Raw genomic sequence first — 17,151 nt, forward strand, 5'->3', positions numbered from 1 at the left:
AGATGCTATTATCCAGTTTAAACTTTTATGTTTTCTATGTTCTATGGAAACATCATTTTATGAGATTATGATTTGGAAATCACTGCATTTTGTTTTTATGGTTATATTTACATTTGTTTGTTTTCCACAGTTTTTTTTTAAGACAGCAAAAATTACAAATGAAATAGACAGCGATTTAAAAAACAATATTTTAATCTTACAAAATATTGGCCGTTACATTAATAATGCATCTCCAAAAAACACATATACAGAATGTACTACAAGGACAGAAGCTATGACTCACATGAAGACCTGACAGGAAACACTGCTTTACTCCCTGCACAATTAAATCATCCACCTCTGTATGCACAACCCAGATGTGACTGCTGCAGTAAATCTTGGGCATCTCTGTTTAGTCTCCTTGTTTTCTGTCACATCTTGGATTCAGTCTGAATCTCCCGCCTCTGCTCCGATGGCTCCAACGGCTCCGGCCAATTCCTCTTCATGGCCTCGCAGACGATCGCCTGGAGAGACACACACAAACACTCAATCTGATTCATTCATTGACCGCATCCTCTGATCATAAGCTTAAGACAATGTTTTCCATCTTCCAGGTAAGATCTTTTTCAGCCTTGTAGATCACAGGAGGATAATGATTTTTTAAAACTAACTTTTAAAGATATATTTGATATTTGTGATGAAATAACATACAATACAAACCACTGTCCCTAATATTAAAACAAAACCAGGCTTCCTGTACTTTAAATGCTTTTAAATAAAGGTCTTCAGTAATCAGTTACACACAATAAAAATGTGGGAAATCTACTCAAGTTAACCTGTGATGTATTCTCTCATTCTGCCTATTTTTAGAATCACTCATCAGTTATGATCACCTCTGACGTTATCAGACAGCTTCAAGCCTCCACAGAGTCTGTCAACCACAGAGCAATTAGCCTAATAAATTATGCCCAGCTCAGGCACCGTCATCTCTGTGGCTTCATGAAAATGTAGTGATAAAAGGCAGAAACAAAACAGGAAATACTGACGGATGAGCTCAGCGATGGCTCTCTGTGTTCTCCTCTCCAACTTCTCCAGCTTCTTTGCCACATCGCGCTTTAGATCCCTAAATCCAGAATTAAAATTTTTAAAAAATCATTAACGAAATATCTTAAAATACACCAAGAGTTCTTCATGTACGATACAGCTTGGAAAGTTATTTTGAAAACAGGTCTCACCAGTCTGGTTTTCTTGGGGCAAGGTTGGCTAAATCCTGAAGAAAGGAAAAAAAAAAAAAGGAAAAAACTCAACATGGCAGATAAAAACGCTTCAGTAAAGAAAACTCACATTTACACGGGGGTACCCACCACTTCCTCAATGATGGGCTCTGGATTAGCTGCCTCCAACTGATCTTTTACTTTATCTTCCACTGCAAACAATAAATATTTATCATTATATAGCCAACAGGAGTCAAAACTACAATCAGTAAGGCAGCATTGACACCAAAAAGGGTTTTTTAAATGTTTTTTAAAGGTCGCCTATAACCGAAAATTTCTTACCTGATGCTGGTTTGGCTTTAGGCACCTGTCTTTCCTTCAGCTCTTCATCCTCTGGAGCGTAATTCCTCAATTTCAGCTCTCTGTGGACAAAAATACCACTTAATGTGATACTACTATTAGAAGTCTGAATGCTCTTAAAAAGCTTTTTTCATACCATTAACCCACGCTCTAGACCTCCAGGAGGTGGCAGTGTAGGCAAATATACTCCACCGGAGACTAAAGAGCATAAAAGACCATCTGCAATCCCTACACAGCTGCACGTCTAATGTCTGAAGAAGGTTGGGTATAATGTCCCTCTTTATTCCCGTGAACACGTCTGATTAACATGTTCCACCTGCCGCCGGGCAGGAGAGCAGCAAACAGCTGAGGAATTCTTTCCTTGATGTTGAATTATACCGTCTTTCATCACAACTCCACATGGAGGAATTGTTGGCAAGCTTAGCTGACATCTCTGCAGATTAAACCGAGGGTCCAGAGGCAGAGGTAAACTACCGTTTGCCCAAGCACCGACCAAGAGAGTTATCAGCTGCTCTGAGCTTAACATGGATTTGTGATGAAGCTTGAGAGGGTACACTCTTGATGCATTCATCAGACTCCTGCTGCTGCCAAAAGACAGACCAATGCCTTGTATGGGTGTGGGCAAAAATGCTAGTCATGTTCTGTGGTTGGACGCCTGAGGTCCACTTTTAATTCACACATCTCTCTTTCTCTACCTCCAGCATATCAGACCTTGAAGAGGCTGTTTTAAGGGGGCAGTGTGGTTTGTCCAGCTGATTATTAAAAAGGACTTTTCTTAGCATTAAAACTGCAAAGACAACAAATAGAAATAAGACATTTTGCTGCACTTATCTGAAAGGAGCACAGCCTGCTGTTTAAATCATTGCATCTTTGCAAAAGGCACCCAATGAGAAGAAAGTTGGCTCAAAGAGTGCACAAAAGTCTAATATAAGGTAAAAAACGACTATTTGAAATAGTTAATCATGCAAAGCTATTGCAGGAGCATCTACAACTAAAAACATGGACCTGGAAATGAGCTTAACATGTCACCTTTATTTAAAACATCGTTACTGCAGTAAAACTAATGTGATATGCAGAGATAAATTGATAAACTGCTGTAAAAGCAAGCAGAGTAGGTTTTCCTAGCAGCCACAATACACTTCAAAGGTTAGTAGAAGCAGTCATTTATTAGCCTTCATCACGTAAAACTGTGATGAAATAAACAGAAATGCTTTCAAAATGATAGCACAACATGTCTTCCTCAGGCATCCTGAAGCTTGGGTTGGAGCTCTTCTGTCACCCCTCATTTTCTGACAGCTTTCTACAATTAACAAGCTATGAAACAGGCACAAAAGTAGCCCAAAACATGTTGCTACATGTAAGAAACATGAACACATTTAGCACAATCCTCAACTAAATTATGCATTATACTGTGTTTAAATAATTAACGTATGTACGGAGCAAGAGGAAAGGGTGGATAAGTGTCACAACGTCAAGCACAAAGTAATTATAATCTCTACTCTAAGAATGGAGCTAAAGTGGCATGCAAATTTCCAAAAAAACCCAAAAATAATTCCTGTAGGGAGCAACATCAAGTTTCACACAAGGAAAGTGGGAAGAAAGGAAACATCAGCGTCATCATCTGAGGACCACGTCGTGAGGGTGCTGGAGCCTATCCTAGCCGTCACTGGGCGAGAGGTGGGATACACCTCGACAGCTTACCTGTCTATCACAGGGATTTTGTGGTATTTTTTAAGAGCGTTTGTCACAGACAAACTGTGCTACGACTCAAGGGAATTACAACCCACTAATCTATCAGGAATCCTCCCCCCCGCCTCCCTCCAACCCCCACACCCCCTTTAGCAGAACAAAAAAAAAAACAGGACAAAGAGTTAATGTAAATTTTCGCCCTTCAAAAGCTTTTTGTTCCCGACTGTCTCTTAGTTTTACACTTCCAAACCTTTTGACGGTGTTTACACATTTCCACTTCAAGCACACGGTAGCATCAAAGAGAACCTGTGATAAATTCAGAGCTCAGGTCGAAGTCTGGCTTTCTCAAAATGTTTAGAGTGAACTGTTTTTAAGGAGGAGGTGCAGCAGTGTGTTCAAATGTTTGCACTGATAAAGCTTTCTGCTTCATTAAACCCCAGTAAAAATAACTCCAGGCAACCACAATTCCTTTAATTTAAACACGAAATTAAAACAAAAAAACTAACATGTAACAACAATATTTCCAGTTTCAGATTTCTTAAAACTTGTTTGCCATTTCCAAGAACTCTAAATCTACTTACCTATCTTTAAAAAAAAGAAAAGACAACGAAACACCCTGACACTTAACAAGATCTAACAGGAAAAGCTGCTTGGTTTGGTTGCTGCCTTTTGTGGAACAGGCTTGGAGGAATGCATGATATCACACAGGAAGCTAAAAGGCTCTTTGCACTCTTAATGAATTCATTTTGACATTTGAAACTGGTGAAGCTCTCACAAATTAAAATTGGAATAACCTTGGGACAAACATTTTGATTGTTTTGTTCCCTCATACATTCGTTTAGTCATTTGATGCCCCATGAAATTTTAATACCAATCCCAAGATACATTACACTGGCACCCTGCTAAAGATGAGTCTCAAATTGAAACAGATAAAAAAAAAAGTAAAAGAATAAAAAGCCTCCAGACTGCATTGAGCAATAATTAGCCTTCGTTGCAGACAAATGTCTAATTTAGGCTCTTAACCCTACAGCGAGTTTCTCATTCGCATGAAAGAGATCTGCCCTGTTGGACTGGAGGAAAAACAGAGGCACTCCCTTGGTGCCGTCAGTGCAGTCATTAAATATAAACAATGGAAAAAAGGTCCTGTAGGACAGGAAAGATGGCTGCTCCTTCCTACAAACGAACGCACATAAGCTGAGTAAGCTGAAGGTTATTTGAGCAGCTACTAGCACAAGGCTGGGATCCAGCCAAGTGTAAATACTGCATTTCACAACTTACATCGAGACATGCATTGGTGTCTAGATAAAGGGCAGATAAATGCTCTGATGATGTACTTGTGAGTCAGTTTCAGTTCCGTTTGCACAGCTTAAAAAGCCTCAGCTAAAGGGGCAAGTAACAGTAATGAGTGGAGACGCAGTGACAAGCTTTTATGACCAATATTTAAAAGTTAACGGGCGTTTTTGTTTTCTGTGGGAGGTGCAGCGAACCAACCTGTGTTTCTCTTGAGTGGCCTCTTCTAATGTAGCTTTTTTGCTCTCTGGCTCCCCATCGTCCTGCTCTCGCCCCTGTAAGGACATCAAAGTTATTAACATTACCGGCATTAATTGTTCATTATTCTTACAGTAAAATCTAGAAAAAAAAACACTAAAAAATTATTGTAATCTGCCCTGAAGAATCATTTTGTAACGTATGATAAGAAAATGAAGATCATTTGTCTTTTATATTATTTACATATACGAAATGTGTTGGCAGTGGCTGGTGAAAGTGAAGGTATGTATGTAGTCATTTTAGCTCCAGCACCACAGAAAAACATGGTGCTGTTTGCATAGAAAAACAAACTAATATCTGCTTGTTGTCACTCATCATTTGAGAGTCAAATTATGAATTTACATTTTAAGCTGCATTATTTCTTGACACTGAGCTATTCAGGAGAAGTAATTCATAAACCCTGAGAACTCCATCTATTCTCTTACGCTTATCCTTATCAGGGTTGCGGGGGAGGGGGGTTGGTTGCTGGAGCCTATCCCAACTACAATATGGCAAGAGGCAGGGTACACCCTGGACAGGTCGCCAGTCTGTCGCAGGGCTAACACATAGAGAGAGACAAACATTCGCACTTACATTCAAACCTATGTGTAATTTAAAATCAACTAACCCCACTAATCCAACTCTGATTACTCATCCTGATCATTTAAAGCTTTGTTTCTAGTCATGACGACAACCGGGTGCGTGTACAAAAATGCATCTGAGATGGTGTCCCACACTAAACCTTTCATTTGTTAACAACAGCATAAGTGAAGGATGAAACGGGCTTGCAGAAATTCCAAAAGCACAATATATTGAGCCCATGTCACATCTTGTAACAAAGGATATCAAACCACTCCCAGCTTACATTTTCCTGAAGAGACTTCCTGACCACCTGCTAGAACAATTCAGGGTACTGGCTCATTCTTGAAGCGCAGCACAAACGGAAAACAACGACACACTGCAGGAATGTCAATGATCGTTTATCGGCCGTTGCTAGCAAAACTAGCCCGGCTCTGTTCAAAATTTGCTTAGTGAAAGTTGTGATACAGCTTCCAAAACAGTAGCTTTCGCATTGAATGGGCCTTCCTGTTGCAAAATGAATTCATAACTAGAATTGAAACTCTCCCATAGTGGCGGACAATGATTGTGTAACCTTTAAATTGTTCAACACAGACTGCAGCCCTGTGGAGGAGCGACAGAAAATCTGGTGCAACATCCTCGTCTGAGTCCTGTAGTGCAAGAGCCGAGGTGTGCTGAAGCAAATGCAGCATCAGTCCTGATTGTAGATGATGACGAACTCATTCTCAAACACGTGTAACACACTGCTTAAATTTACTGCACAACTGATTGCTTTGATTTATTCTCGCCATATTTAATAAAACTGAGGTACCTGCATACTTTACTCAAAATCCTCCAAATAACAGGGAGTCAGAATTTACCCCACAGTATTTTTTTAACCAAGGTTTCTCCAACTTTCACCATAAATGATGCATTTTTTAACTAGCAAGTTTATTTTTTGTACCATTTACACTGCATCAGTATTGGTAACTGAGAAACAAACAATACCTGAAAACTATTTATTTATACATCTACAGTATAGTGACTTGATAAATGTGGACTATAGTGATAATCATCATTGTTTTCTTCTTCCTCAGGGTGCTCAACACAAACATACACTAACACTCACCTGATTCACTGATACACTCTACATGTATATACCATTAATTCCGCACTAAAGCTGCTACAGTATTTTTAGTAAATATATTTTCTTTATTTATATAGTTTATCTTATTTTTATCCAAATGCTACTTATCTGCAACTTTACATTTCTATGGGCTATTCTGAGGGAGCTCTAAGCCTAAGAATTTCATTGCCGGTAGTAATGTGGCATTGTTACCTGTATATGACAAATAAAACCTGAACTTGGTATCTGACCTCCCAGCCCATTGTTCCTTCGGTGGTGCAAGTTTATGAGTGTTTGAGGTTGAAGTTTGTGATGAAGAATATTTATCCATTTTGCTTAATTTCTTTTATTTTATGTATTGTTAAGAAAGATTAGAATGAACCAGCTGTGGGCAAAGTTTTGGAGAAGTGAATACCCACCCACCCCAAGTTTTGAGCCACCCTCATTTCTTGATATGTTAATAGGAAAATAAGAAAGCACAGTTTGCACAATTCTAACAGTCTTGAAAGTCAATATTTGGTATGACCCCTTTTATTCAACACAGCCTGAGCTCTCTTAGGAAAGCATTCTTGTCATTTCTTTAAGCAGTCTTCAGAAATAGTTCTCCAGGCTTTTTGAAGGACATTTAAAGCTCTGCCTTTTTTTCTGGTTTCTGTCGAGACGATCCCACACTCCTAATGTTGAGATCTTGTCTGACCGACAGTGCTTCATTGTGTGTTTTTCCATCCAGTAATATTTTTAATGCACTGGCAGCTTTATGGGATCACTGTCGTGCTGAAAAGCAAACCTGTTCCAAATGAGACACTTTCCATATGGTTTTGCATTGAGGAACAAAATGCTACTTTCCCTTTTTAATAACTCCATCAACTTTGACAAGATCCCTAACACCACTGGCTGACCTACAGCGCCAAACCATGACAGAGCTTCCACCGTGGAAGCAAAAAGGAGAAATGATGGCCCAAGACTCTTGCACAGTATTGTATACTGGGTCGTAAATGATCTATAGTCTAACTGACTGTAGTTAATGTACACTATCTGATGTAGTATCACTGTAGCTGATTTTGAAAAGTGGTTTTAATTTAATTGTCGACGCTAGCCGTGACCTAACATGAAACTGAACTAAAACACAACGAAAATGTCCCGGTGCAAGAACAATCTCATGAGATTAGAATAAATGCAAAACATACTAGTAAAATAACAGTTAATTAATAAAATTGTTTACATTTAAACGGATTTGTCGAAACTTTGACAGCTCATCAACAAAGCTACGGCTAAAAATAAGGCTGATTTTACACACGAGTATGCTAATGTTAGCTACAAGCTAAGTCTGCTAACGGCACCTCAGTGTCAAAATGACGGGGTTTCTGTGGCCTGTGCTACACTTTCCAACATACCGGCAACGCCACAAAAGAAACTTACATGAAGCTGTTTCTCTCTTAACGCCTTTAGCCTCTCCTTCCTCTTTAGAGCCTGCTCCTGAAGCGACCCAACACTTTGCTCCATGTTTTTAGCCACACGCCACTCGATTCTCTCTGAAATCTACTCATTGCCTGATCGGAAAAAAGAAGTCCATAGAGCACATCGATTGCGATGCCTTTTGCCTCATCATGTGATTTTGTTATTTGTTGTGTTGATATTTTTAAATTCACAGTCATCCGTAAGTTTAACTTGAAATCTGAACGAGTATTATTTAAAAACCAAACTCTTGCTTACAATAATGCGACCCCCAAATAAATAATTAAAAGGTGTATGGGGTCTATGTTAGTTGTATCATCAAGTACCTTAACTAATGTAACTTTCAGCAGCTTACAAGCTATCTTTGAATTGCTTATTTCAGTCTATTTTAACGATATTGACAAACCTATATTTATAAATTAAACGTAAAACACGGACTTGTACACAGACCTGCCTGCTGATGGTCCCAGTGACAGGTCCTGGTTAGGAATGTAGGCCATTGCCATGGTAATACAGCTGCCTCGAGCTTCACCCTGTCTATCCTCCTGATCGAGAGTGTGTATGACAATACAAACTTGCTGCTGTTAATGATATTACCAAGGTGGTGATCATAAAACTAGGAGGGATACGATTTATAAATCAATAAATTGACCATGTGCAATAAACCATGTTATTGCTCAGTCAGGGGACAAACATACTTCTGTCATGCATTCAGCATAGAGCGGAGAGGAAACATTGTCATTTACTGTAATTCCGGAAGGTAATATTTTACAAAATAAAACATGACAAATATGTCAGAGTCATAAGAGATACAGCTGGGGCCATTAGCGAAGTCTGTTATCAATATATGGGAGGGTATATCAAATAAATAAAACGTTATTATTATATGTCACTAATTGTTACAGAGGATACATTGAGAAGGGATACTGGGTCGTGTTTATTCACTTTCAGCAATATATTTCTCAAACTACTTACCCACTAAAGCTGCTATAGAGCTGCGTAAAATGCTCGTAGTATTGTAACTAACAGTGTACAGCAGCAAAACTATGATACAGTTTCCGAATAATCTCAGGCATCTGTTCTACCTTATGTTCTGCAAATAAACAAACAAACAAACAAATAAATAAATAAATCATTCTGATAAGCCAATATTGCCCGATGATACAGTCCAGCTGAAGTACTGATGACGCCTCAGTTTACATGTGAAAACATCCAAACACATGTTGTCTAAAGGCATGTATCTTCCAGTGTGTATTTATTTTTTGTTCAGGATGAAGCCATGTTTTTTTCAGTTTACCACTCATACTTGCACGCGTTTGCAGGAGTAAATATTTTGAATCTTTCACCAGTGTATCATTTCAGTTTTTCAGGGACTAATGCAGCCACAGTGTCTCTTTATCTGATCACAATAAGGAAATATAGTAAGGACCCACTGTGAGCAGCTGTCATCAGAACTGAAAGTTGCTCGCCGTAAAAACTGACAGTTTCACCTCTACACCCGCAACTGCACAGCGCAGGCTTTTATTCAATAATCGCGTAAGAGTTTGAGCACTCAGTCTTCTTTGCACCATTTTTTAATGGTTATTTATTTTATTTGTACGGAAACGCTTATTTGATTAAAAAAAAAAAACTTTGGGGGCAGCTGCATTCATTGCTCCCGGGTGGCAGTCAGTTAGTGAGATCAGCCCTCGAGCAGGCTGTGTTTATATGTGTGTGTGCCTTTAAGAATATCAGCCTACCTGTGAGCATGATCTAGAGAACTCTTCACCGCATTTCTTGTCTTTTTTTTTTTTTTAAACAGGGTTACACACTAGTTGGTGAGAATTTTCTCCTGATTATCACACACCGTTTAGGACCGTGCACCGCTCCAGACCGAATCCGCAGGGGCAGCGCATTAATTTGTTGGTCTTGAGCGGATGGCATCTGTCGCTTCCGTGGGAACTCTCTCCAATAGGAATCATACGGCAGCGAGCTCGCTCTAAATGCGGACATGGGTGTTTCTCCAGACATGCATTTCCACGCATTTTTGTTCCTGGTTGCACAGTTTGGGCTGTGACCGCACCGCGGCCACATCCACACCGTCATGTTTTGCTTTTTCACGTCACTCTGACAACTTTGTGTGTCGAGACTGAAGAGCACTTTTTTAATATTTGGGATTACTGTGCCTGAATTTGCAGGAATGGTTCACCCAGGAGCGTGCTGCGTCCTCCTGCCTGTAGGAAGCAACTTCAAACAACCGTGGCTTTGACCATCTTTGCCAGTTTCATGATCTTTTAAAAGAAAATAAAGGAAATCATGAGCAACCACAAGGGCGGCGGAATGGCATCGAAAGAAAAGCTGTATGAGCTGTGGATGTTATATTACACTAAGGTGAGTGCAAGTGCGGAAGAGCTGACGGTGACACCTGTTGTTGCCACAGGTCCCTCGCCTGAACTTTATTGTGACCCCTAAATACATGGGCATACTCTGCGTGACGTGCGCTGCATTCACGGTGTATGTACAGGGTCGCTCTCTGAAAAATCGATGTTTTATTGAGGAACTCGCGTATTTTTATTTCTCCTGCTTTTACAGTGACGCTCTGTTAATGGCCGAAGCTGCCTTGTGCACACTATAAAATAATATCATGTCACATTGATGCGCTTCTAAGCTATCCCCAATTCGAAACCAACGCGTAAAAAATGGTATTTGAAGCTGATTAACCACTTGTTCGAGTATCCGTTGTTATACCTGTGATGCAGGTGTTACTCAGACTACTTCCTCTTCCTGTTTCTGCTGCTTGGCTGTCTCCCCCACTGAAAGCATGCGCCTTCTAAACTGTTGGAAGATCCTGCTGTCACGTATTTCTTGAAGCATATGCTTAGGCTTTGCAGCCAGTAGCACTGTTACGCAGTAGCCAATTGCTTTACTCTCTCCGATGTTGAATTGACTGTCAAATTTGTTTGTGTGGGAGTTTGGTCTCAGATGTTGTCCCCTGTGGGCGTGAGTGCAGCTCAGGTTTCTGGATGTTTATTAAGGTGTAATATATTGCTAATATGGACGAAACCAAATTAACTGGAGTAGAATATTGCATATGCTTTCATATCATGTTCCTACTTGAAGAAGGAAGACAGTTTGGTTGGGTATTATTATTATTTAATGAGTTTGCAATCTGCTTCCATGCCTGAGGACACAAAAAAAGAAAAAAGAAGAAGAGCGGGGTTTTTTTCCCCCCTCAAGTTTGCATGCGCTGTATCTCATCATCACAGCAGATCTAAAGGGCTAGTCTCTTGACAGTGATAAAGCCTTCTCAAAGAGTGGTTCATGTTTCATTATGTATCTCACTGAATGTTGTTTTAATTAAGGGCTTAATCCCAATCTTGGAAAGCAGCCAACGACTTTATAGAAGAGTGAAGTCAAAGGTGGACAAACTGGAAACAAACCCTAATAAATGCATCACTGATGAAGGTCAAAAGTGTATCACCTTTTGCAGCATTTCCTGTCAAATTGGTGATTGTGGTCGCTCTGGGCAGATCCCAGAGGAAGTGTGTCTAATCCACTCCTCTGTGCTGCTGCTCCTGCTGCTGCATGTAACTCCGAAATTACTGAGCTTTTCTGGTTATGCAACAAACAAAACAAGTAGTAGGTGCTGTCACAATCCATTGCTAGAACAAATCATTGGGGGTGTGTGTCTGTGAGGTAGGGAGGGGTTGCCCTGAATCTGGCTCCGTCAGCTGTCTCACATCTCTATGTGCAAGATCACTTCCTTATTAAGCTGCCTCTTGGCTCCGTGTCACTTTTCTTCAGTTGCCCTGAAGCCTAAAGGGACCAGAAGTTTCCTCCTTTGACTTTAAGAGTGGCACGTAGATTTCGCAGCATTCTTGAAAGTGTATTTTTCACGTGTGTAAACGACATACCCCGTTGCTCGAGCGGGATTTGATTTGAGCTTAAATGTCACCACCTTATGTGACTCAGAGGAGCACAGCAGGCCGTGGAAAGGCAGGAGAACCACTACAGAGAACAATCACTGGCCTCTCCTACAAACACCACCATGTCATTGTATTCAGTGTTTTTGTTACCCGCCTGTTAGTCAGGTAGACACAGACAATATCATCTTTTACCACACAGCCCATCTCTGACTCACAGACCTTGTTTGTAATTTGTCACACTAAAGAACGTATTGACTGCTGTAAATCAGTCAGACTGGACAAGAAACCTGAGCTCTATTCAACAGGGGGTTTTGTTAAAGCTGTAAATAAGCCCTCAGCTGCTTTACGCCCTGTAACACGTCTCATTTTAAGTCCGAAAGCGTCTCACGTGTCCCTGTTTGTGACACTGGCAGATTTGTTATATTGGTTTAGAAATGTTGTGCATTTATCACCTCCTTTGTGCACCCTGACAAAACCAAAACTGGTGTACTCAAAGTTTCAGTGACCTTATATTGTCCCGTGGAAGTTGTTAAGTATGTCACAACGACTTCATACATCATAACAATCGATTTCAGCATGTTTGAGTAAATGTGGTATCTCCAGCCTTTAATCTGTATTAGAAAGCACAGCTTGCTCAGGCTTGTCATTGATAAAGGCGGTCCGCCTCCTCTGACTGTGCAAAAAAAATCACATTTCTTGGCAGACCTTTAGATCAGAAACTAATGTAAAATGTTTAATAGACATTGTGATTGAGTAGCATATTGCGCTAAAGCCGGTGAAAAATGGTAAAAGTTCTGTGCAAGTGACTCTAAAAATCACAGGCAGACGATGATTTATAGGCTGATTATTTTCTCGATGCCAGCTTCCTATTATTCTGCCACATACTGTAGCTCAGTAAATACCTGCACACGCAATTTAAATCTAGACTATTTACTCACAGACAAGTTCTTGGTTTTCAGGGCTTGCTGATGTAATTTTGTCAGGAAATGTGCTAAACAAAGTTATAGTTAGAGCACTTTAAGGTTTTTGTGCAAGAGACAGGACATGTTTGTATCTTCAGTTTTGTGAAGCCAGTCTTTCCGGCACTATTTCATTGCTTCATATCTCACATCTAAGAATATTTTAAGGCCATTATAAAATCCTCATGACTTGCAGGTATGGAGGTACGCAGAAGAGTCTGATCTAATCGCTCTCTTGCATAACTTGTCAGATCTTGTCTGGCAAAAATGCAAAAAGGTATTGTTCTTGGGCATGTTTGAGCTTTTCACTGAGCCAGGATGTAGTAATAACCAGTACTTGATCAGTTTTGTTGGTTTGATATTTTATATCTATATCAATGTGATTGACTGATTGATTGATTGATCGATCAATCAACTGGTGATAATAGTAAAAACTTACCAAAAGCTACATTTATATCTTCTTGTTTTCTGTTTTGTCCAATTAAAACCAAGGACAATCACTTAAGAATAAATAGGCAGCGAGTAGTTTTACTAGAGTTAATAACGTTATTGCACTTACTCTTATTGTTTGAGTTCTCCTTAAATATTTAATCTTTAATTGACCTGTTGGCCTGGTAAAAGTCAGGATAGCTCAATGAGTCATATTATCTTAAATATCTGGTAAATATGCTTTCACGTTGGTACAAATGCATCAACATGCACCGCTAGGTACAAATGAAGTGATCAGTTGATGAGATGCTGACATAAAAAAATGAATCAACAACTGCTTTAATAAGTGTTCAAATTAAAATCCTGGGAAAAAATTCCAGATTTCACGTGTGAGAATTCTTTGTTTCCCCGTCATATTTGAAAGTACTGTACATAAAAAAAATCTGAGGATATTAAACCATAAAAAAGTGGATTTTCAGTCTGTTTAGATAAAATGATCAATAAATCTTCAAAAATAAAGAAATAAAAAAGACTGATAGTTCCAACCTTTCAGGCTGCTCTAAGGCAGGAGTAAGCCTCCAATCACAGATGCCACTTTTCTGCAAAAAAGAGAAGCATCATTTTCAGCCAGTAAAGATGAGGACATAAATACAGTAAGATATTAGTCTGGAAGAGAAATGGTGTGTTATTATTCTGTGGTCCATAGCTTGAGGACCTAATTAAAGCCTTGAGACGGAGCGCTGGGCCACAGCGTTAACCCAGCTGCCACCCATCAGCAGCTGTGAAACCACCTCCTCAGATTTCTATGAAAAGAACAAATCACACATCCTTGCTTTTGTCCCTACACAGCCAGTCGTGCTACTGTGTGTTTGTCCCAGTTACTAGTGCTCTGATGCATGTCAGCAAACTGTTCTCAGAGATACATCCATCCCTGCAGCTGACGATATATAGCCCTGTGAGCCCTGTGATTGAATCCCCTTGTGTGCCTGGGCTCCCCTGTTTACCGACCGAACGGCCAACCAGGAAAATCAAAGTTCTCTTTGCTTTCCCTTGTGCAGGAAGCTGGAGCGAAGCTGAATGCCAAGCAGCACTGAGCGGCACAGCTGCTTGGCCATGTGCAGAGAAAACACAGAGATAAATGACATGCTTTATAGAGGCCGATAGCTCGTGGTTGATTTGTGACATTTGTTCTAATTGTGGTTTTAATTAGCTTTTCTAATTGTAAATGTGCATTAAATGTGTCTTTGAACTAGTTGCTGTGGCAGGTTGTTGATTTAGCTGCAAGCAAATGATGTGGATTTGTTTAGAGGGGCTGATCAATAGTAAGTCGATATGGGAAGATTTTAGGAGTCGTTAAAGGTGGAGACATAAAGCAGCGCTGTAGCAGGAGTCTGAGCCAGTTCTGTTTTATAAAAAAAACACACGTTTTTGGGGGTTTTTTTATAAACAAGAACTGATTCAAACACCTGGTGGAGCACTGCTTTATGTATTTCCTCTTATTTTACTTTGTATTAGCAGACCAGTCTCACTTCCTATCTGTGATCTCTGTCTCTCCCTTTTTTTAAAATCATACACTAAAATCTACCTGTTGCACAGCCAACCAGTGTACCTGAACTGAATGCCACAGCCTCTTTAGTCAACAAGAAAGCATTCTTTCAAATTAAAACTTGAAAACAAAGCTTGCTGCATGTAGTCATTAAGGCTGTCATTGCAGTTAAGCCTACACTTTATGAAGCATATCAGTGTGCATACTTGTGAATTCTATTCAATAATGAAAAATAAAAACCAGCTTTTAGGTTCTTATCTTCGCCCCTCAAGTTTAAAACACCTAATTGTTCAGATGACAGAGGCACACAACAATAGGTTGTTTGTCATTTCCTGTTTTCGTTGAGCACACGCAGAGATTTTAAAATGCAGTTTGTGTATCAACTTTAAAATCAGATGTAATTTTTTTTTTTGCATGTAAAGTTAAAACCTTTGAAGGCATCTAAATGAAGCTTTCTCCAATTTCAAATGCAGTTTTTGTGACTTTATAGCATCCACCTACTGTTTCAGCTGAATCTGCTCACAGTCTTCTGGTCCCTGTGCATACAGCACAGCCAGACACACTTTACAAAAACAAGCGCTAAATTTCAAAGTTTCTCCTGTGACATCTTTTTGTTTGTTTGGTTAAATATAGGAATCATAAATGTAGTCCTGGTACTTTATTGTTACTGTGGGATGTTTTTATAGAGGCCTCTCATCTATCTACACACAAGTTGCACTACAACCAAAAGAGGAAGGGGTTTGACGAGGAGGCGAGTATGAAGGAAATAAGCTTCAGTTAAAGTGACATGTAATTTCCTGGTTGCTCGCTTTACGCTTGAAGACAAAAAAACGAGCGAGTCAGACGCTGCTGGTGGTCAGGAGTGATGTGCAGCTGAGCCGCTGACTTTTGTCTACGCCGACGGTTCATCTGAGACTGGGTTCGCAAGAACCCGGCACCCTGCTCAGCCGCATACAATGAGAGATGGACAGGCACATAAGTCAATGCCAGTTGGTAATGTACATTTCACATTAACGCAGCATTAGGAGAGGCATAGTTGCACAAAGGGTTCACGTTATTAGATTTCTGCTACTCTTACTCAGGCAACTTAAAAATGCAGATCTAACATAACATGAAAGCATACATGTTGGAGAACTGTGCTGAACTGTAAGATTTTAATCGTGGTGCTTCTTCCCCACACAAGCTGCAGCAAACGCTGCTCTCTCGAGCCATTTCCCTGCTGGTTCGGGGGAAGTACCTGATGAATTGTTATACCATGTGCTGTTTTTTATGTTATTTGTGTACAGTGAGTCAGGCGGTCTGAGACAGCTCATGTCTTCCTTCTAAATTGGAGAAGCTTCAGCGACTGCGCTTACTTGCTTGCTAAGTTATCAGAACTCTCAGGTTGTTTTACCACATGAACATCAGAGAACATTTCTGCACATTTCTCTGTTTTTTGAGTTTTTTTGGATTGAGTTTTGAAACTTTACATTCTCAAAAGTAGCGCTACTTGTCTGAATCATCGAGACTCATTAATAATGAACCAGCTTTATATCAAAATGAAAGCATTGCTCATAAAAGAAAAACAGTTTAAAGTTGACCTGTTTCGCTCGTGACCTGCGTGTCATTTGTGTGTAACGAGATCAAGAGACTGTTGTGTGGAGGGAAGACTGACAGGATATGTTGCAGTGCAGAGACTGATGGTAGCTGTGATAGCAACTGTTGTATATAAACATCCTTGTACAAATGAAGTTGTCTTGCATGACATTATAGAGGGGCAGTAATAAGAACATCTTGTCCGAGACGAGGACGTGCTCACGGCGAACAGAGGGCCGCTGATGACGTTATGGGTGGAATTATGATTTGAAAGAAAGGAACATGTTGTTTTTGTTTCTTTCAACCTCCCCCGTGATGAAAAAGGAAAGAAATAGCTCATGTGTTCCTCTCTGTGAGAATTGCATCTCTTTGCAACATCCTGTTACAAAAACAGGTCATAGCATTTTCTGTAGCCACCGTGTGTCAGAGTTTAGCGCTAAACCTTTCTGTTTGATACTACTTGGTCCAACTGACCACAAACAGCTTGCTTTTATAGGTGGGCATTTTTCATGCCCTGTATTGTTTACTAACACTGTACATGTGCCTAGAGGCGTGGAGGCCAATTTATTGTAGCCTCACCTGTTTCTTCTTCCCTTCCACAGAAGGATGTGGGCTATCTGCAGCAGTGGCTGGAGGCATTTGTGGCATCCTTTGAGAGGCTCATTGATGTGCAGTCGCTGGAGCCTCGGAGGTGAGCAGCTATTTATTTTACACAAACTACAAAGCCTCAAATTTCCACCGGTTTATATTCCGCACTGTGGACATAGGATGTGACATGTTTATGTTTCACGGCCCCTGCTGCAATCCCTCTTTGCTCTTACTTCCCTTC

The 17,151-nt window shown here is 40.1% G+C and overlaps 2 protein-coding genes across 6 annotated transcripts in view; one reads left to right on the forward strand and one right to left on the reverse strand.

The window, feature by feature from the left end:
• Positions 1-174: 174 nt before the first annotated feature.
• Positions 175-8,407, reverse strand: ccdc12 (coiled-coil domain containing 12). 2 transcript variants are annotated; one of them, XR_003222259.1, is made up of 7 exons: positions 8,359-8,407; positions 4,734-4,807; positions 1,536-1,615; positions 1,344-1,405; positions 1,215-1,249; positions 1,026-1,102; positions 175-503 (listed from the first exon to the last, which is right to left on the reverse strand). XR_003222259.1 is itself a non-coding variant. In XM_019365052.2 (7 exons), exons 1-7 carry the CDS (start codon positions 7,954-7,956, stop codon positions 424-426), a joined length of 492 nt encoding a protein of 163 aa, XP_019220597.1. In that variant the 5' UTR covers positions 7,957-8,022; the 3' UTR covers positions 175-423. The 2 variants fall into 2 exon arrangements, 1 of the variants encoding a protein (XP_019220597.1); XM_019365052.2 differs by lacking the exon at positions 8,359-8,407 and adding an exon at positions 7,873-8,022.
• Positions 8,408-9,675: 1,268 nt separating this feature from the next.
• The window catches only part of nbeal2 (neurobeachin-like 2), a 33,941-nt gene continuing 26,465 nt past the window's right edge, over positions 9,676-17,151 (forward strand). For 2 of the 4 annotated variants that reach the window (XM_005472410.4, XM_013276992.3), the window contains exons 1-2: positions 9,677-10,278; positions 16,925-17,013. In XM_005472410.4, coding sequence (XP_005472467.1) covers positions 10,204-10,278; positions 16,925-17,013 — 164 coding nt within the window. In that variant the 5' untranslated portion in view covers positions 9,677-10,203. Of the gene's footprint in view, positions 10,279-15,568; positions 15,741-16,924; positions 17,014-17,151 lie in introns of those variants that run through there. The other 2 variants (XM_005472411.4, XM_013276991.3) reach the window with 2 other exon arrangements.

Source organism: Oreochromis niloticus, linkage group LG11, assembly GCF_001858045.2.
Source record: "Oreochromis niloticus isolate F11D_XX linkage group LG11, O_niloticus_UMD_NMBU, whole genome shotgun sequence".
Classification (NCBI taxonomy): domain Eukaryota; kingdom Metazoa; phylum Chordata; class Actinopteri; order Cichliformes; family Cichlidae; genus Oreochromis; species Oreochromis niloticus.

Excerpts from the sequence above, each read along its gene's own strand:
- ccdc12 (XM_019365052.2), bottom strand. The coding sequence starts at position 7,956 with ATGGAGCAAAGTGTTGGGTCGCTTCAGGAGCAGGCTCTAAAGAGGAAG. Across the intron at positions 4,808-7,872 it reads TAAGAGAGAAACAGCTTCAT|GGGCGAGAGCAGGACGATGG; the intron begins GTAAGTTTCTTT and ends ATGTCCTTACAG. Across the intron at positions 504-1,025 it reads AGCCATCGCTGAGCTCATCC|GCGATCGTCTGCGAGGCCAT; the intron begins GTCAGTATTTCC and ends GTGTCTCTCCAG.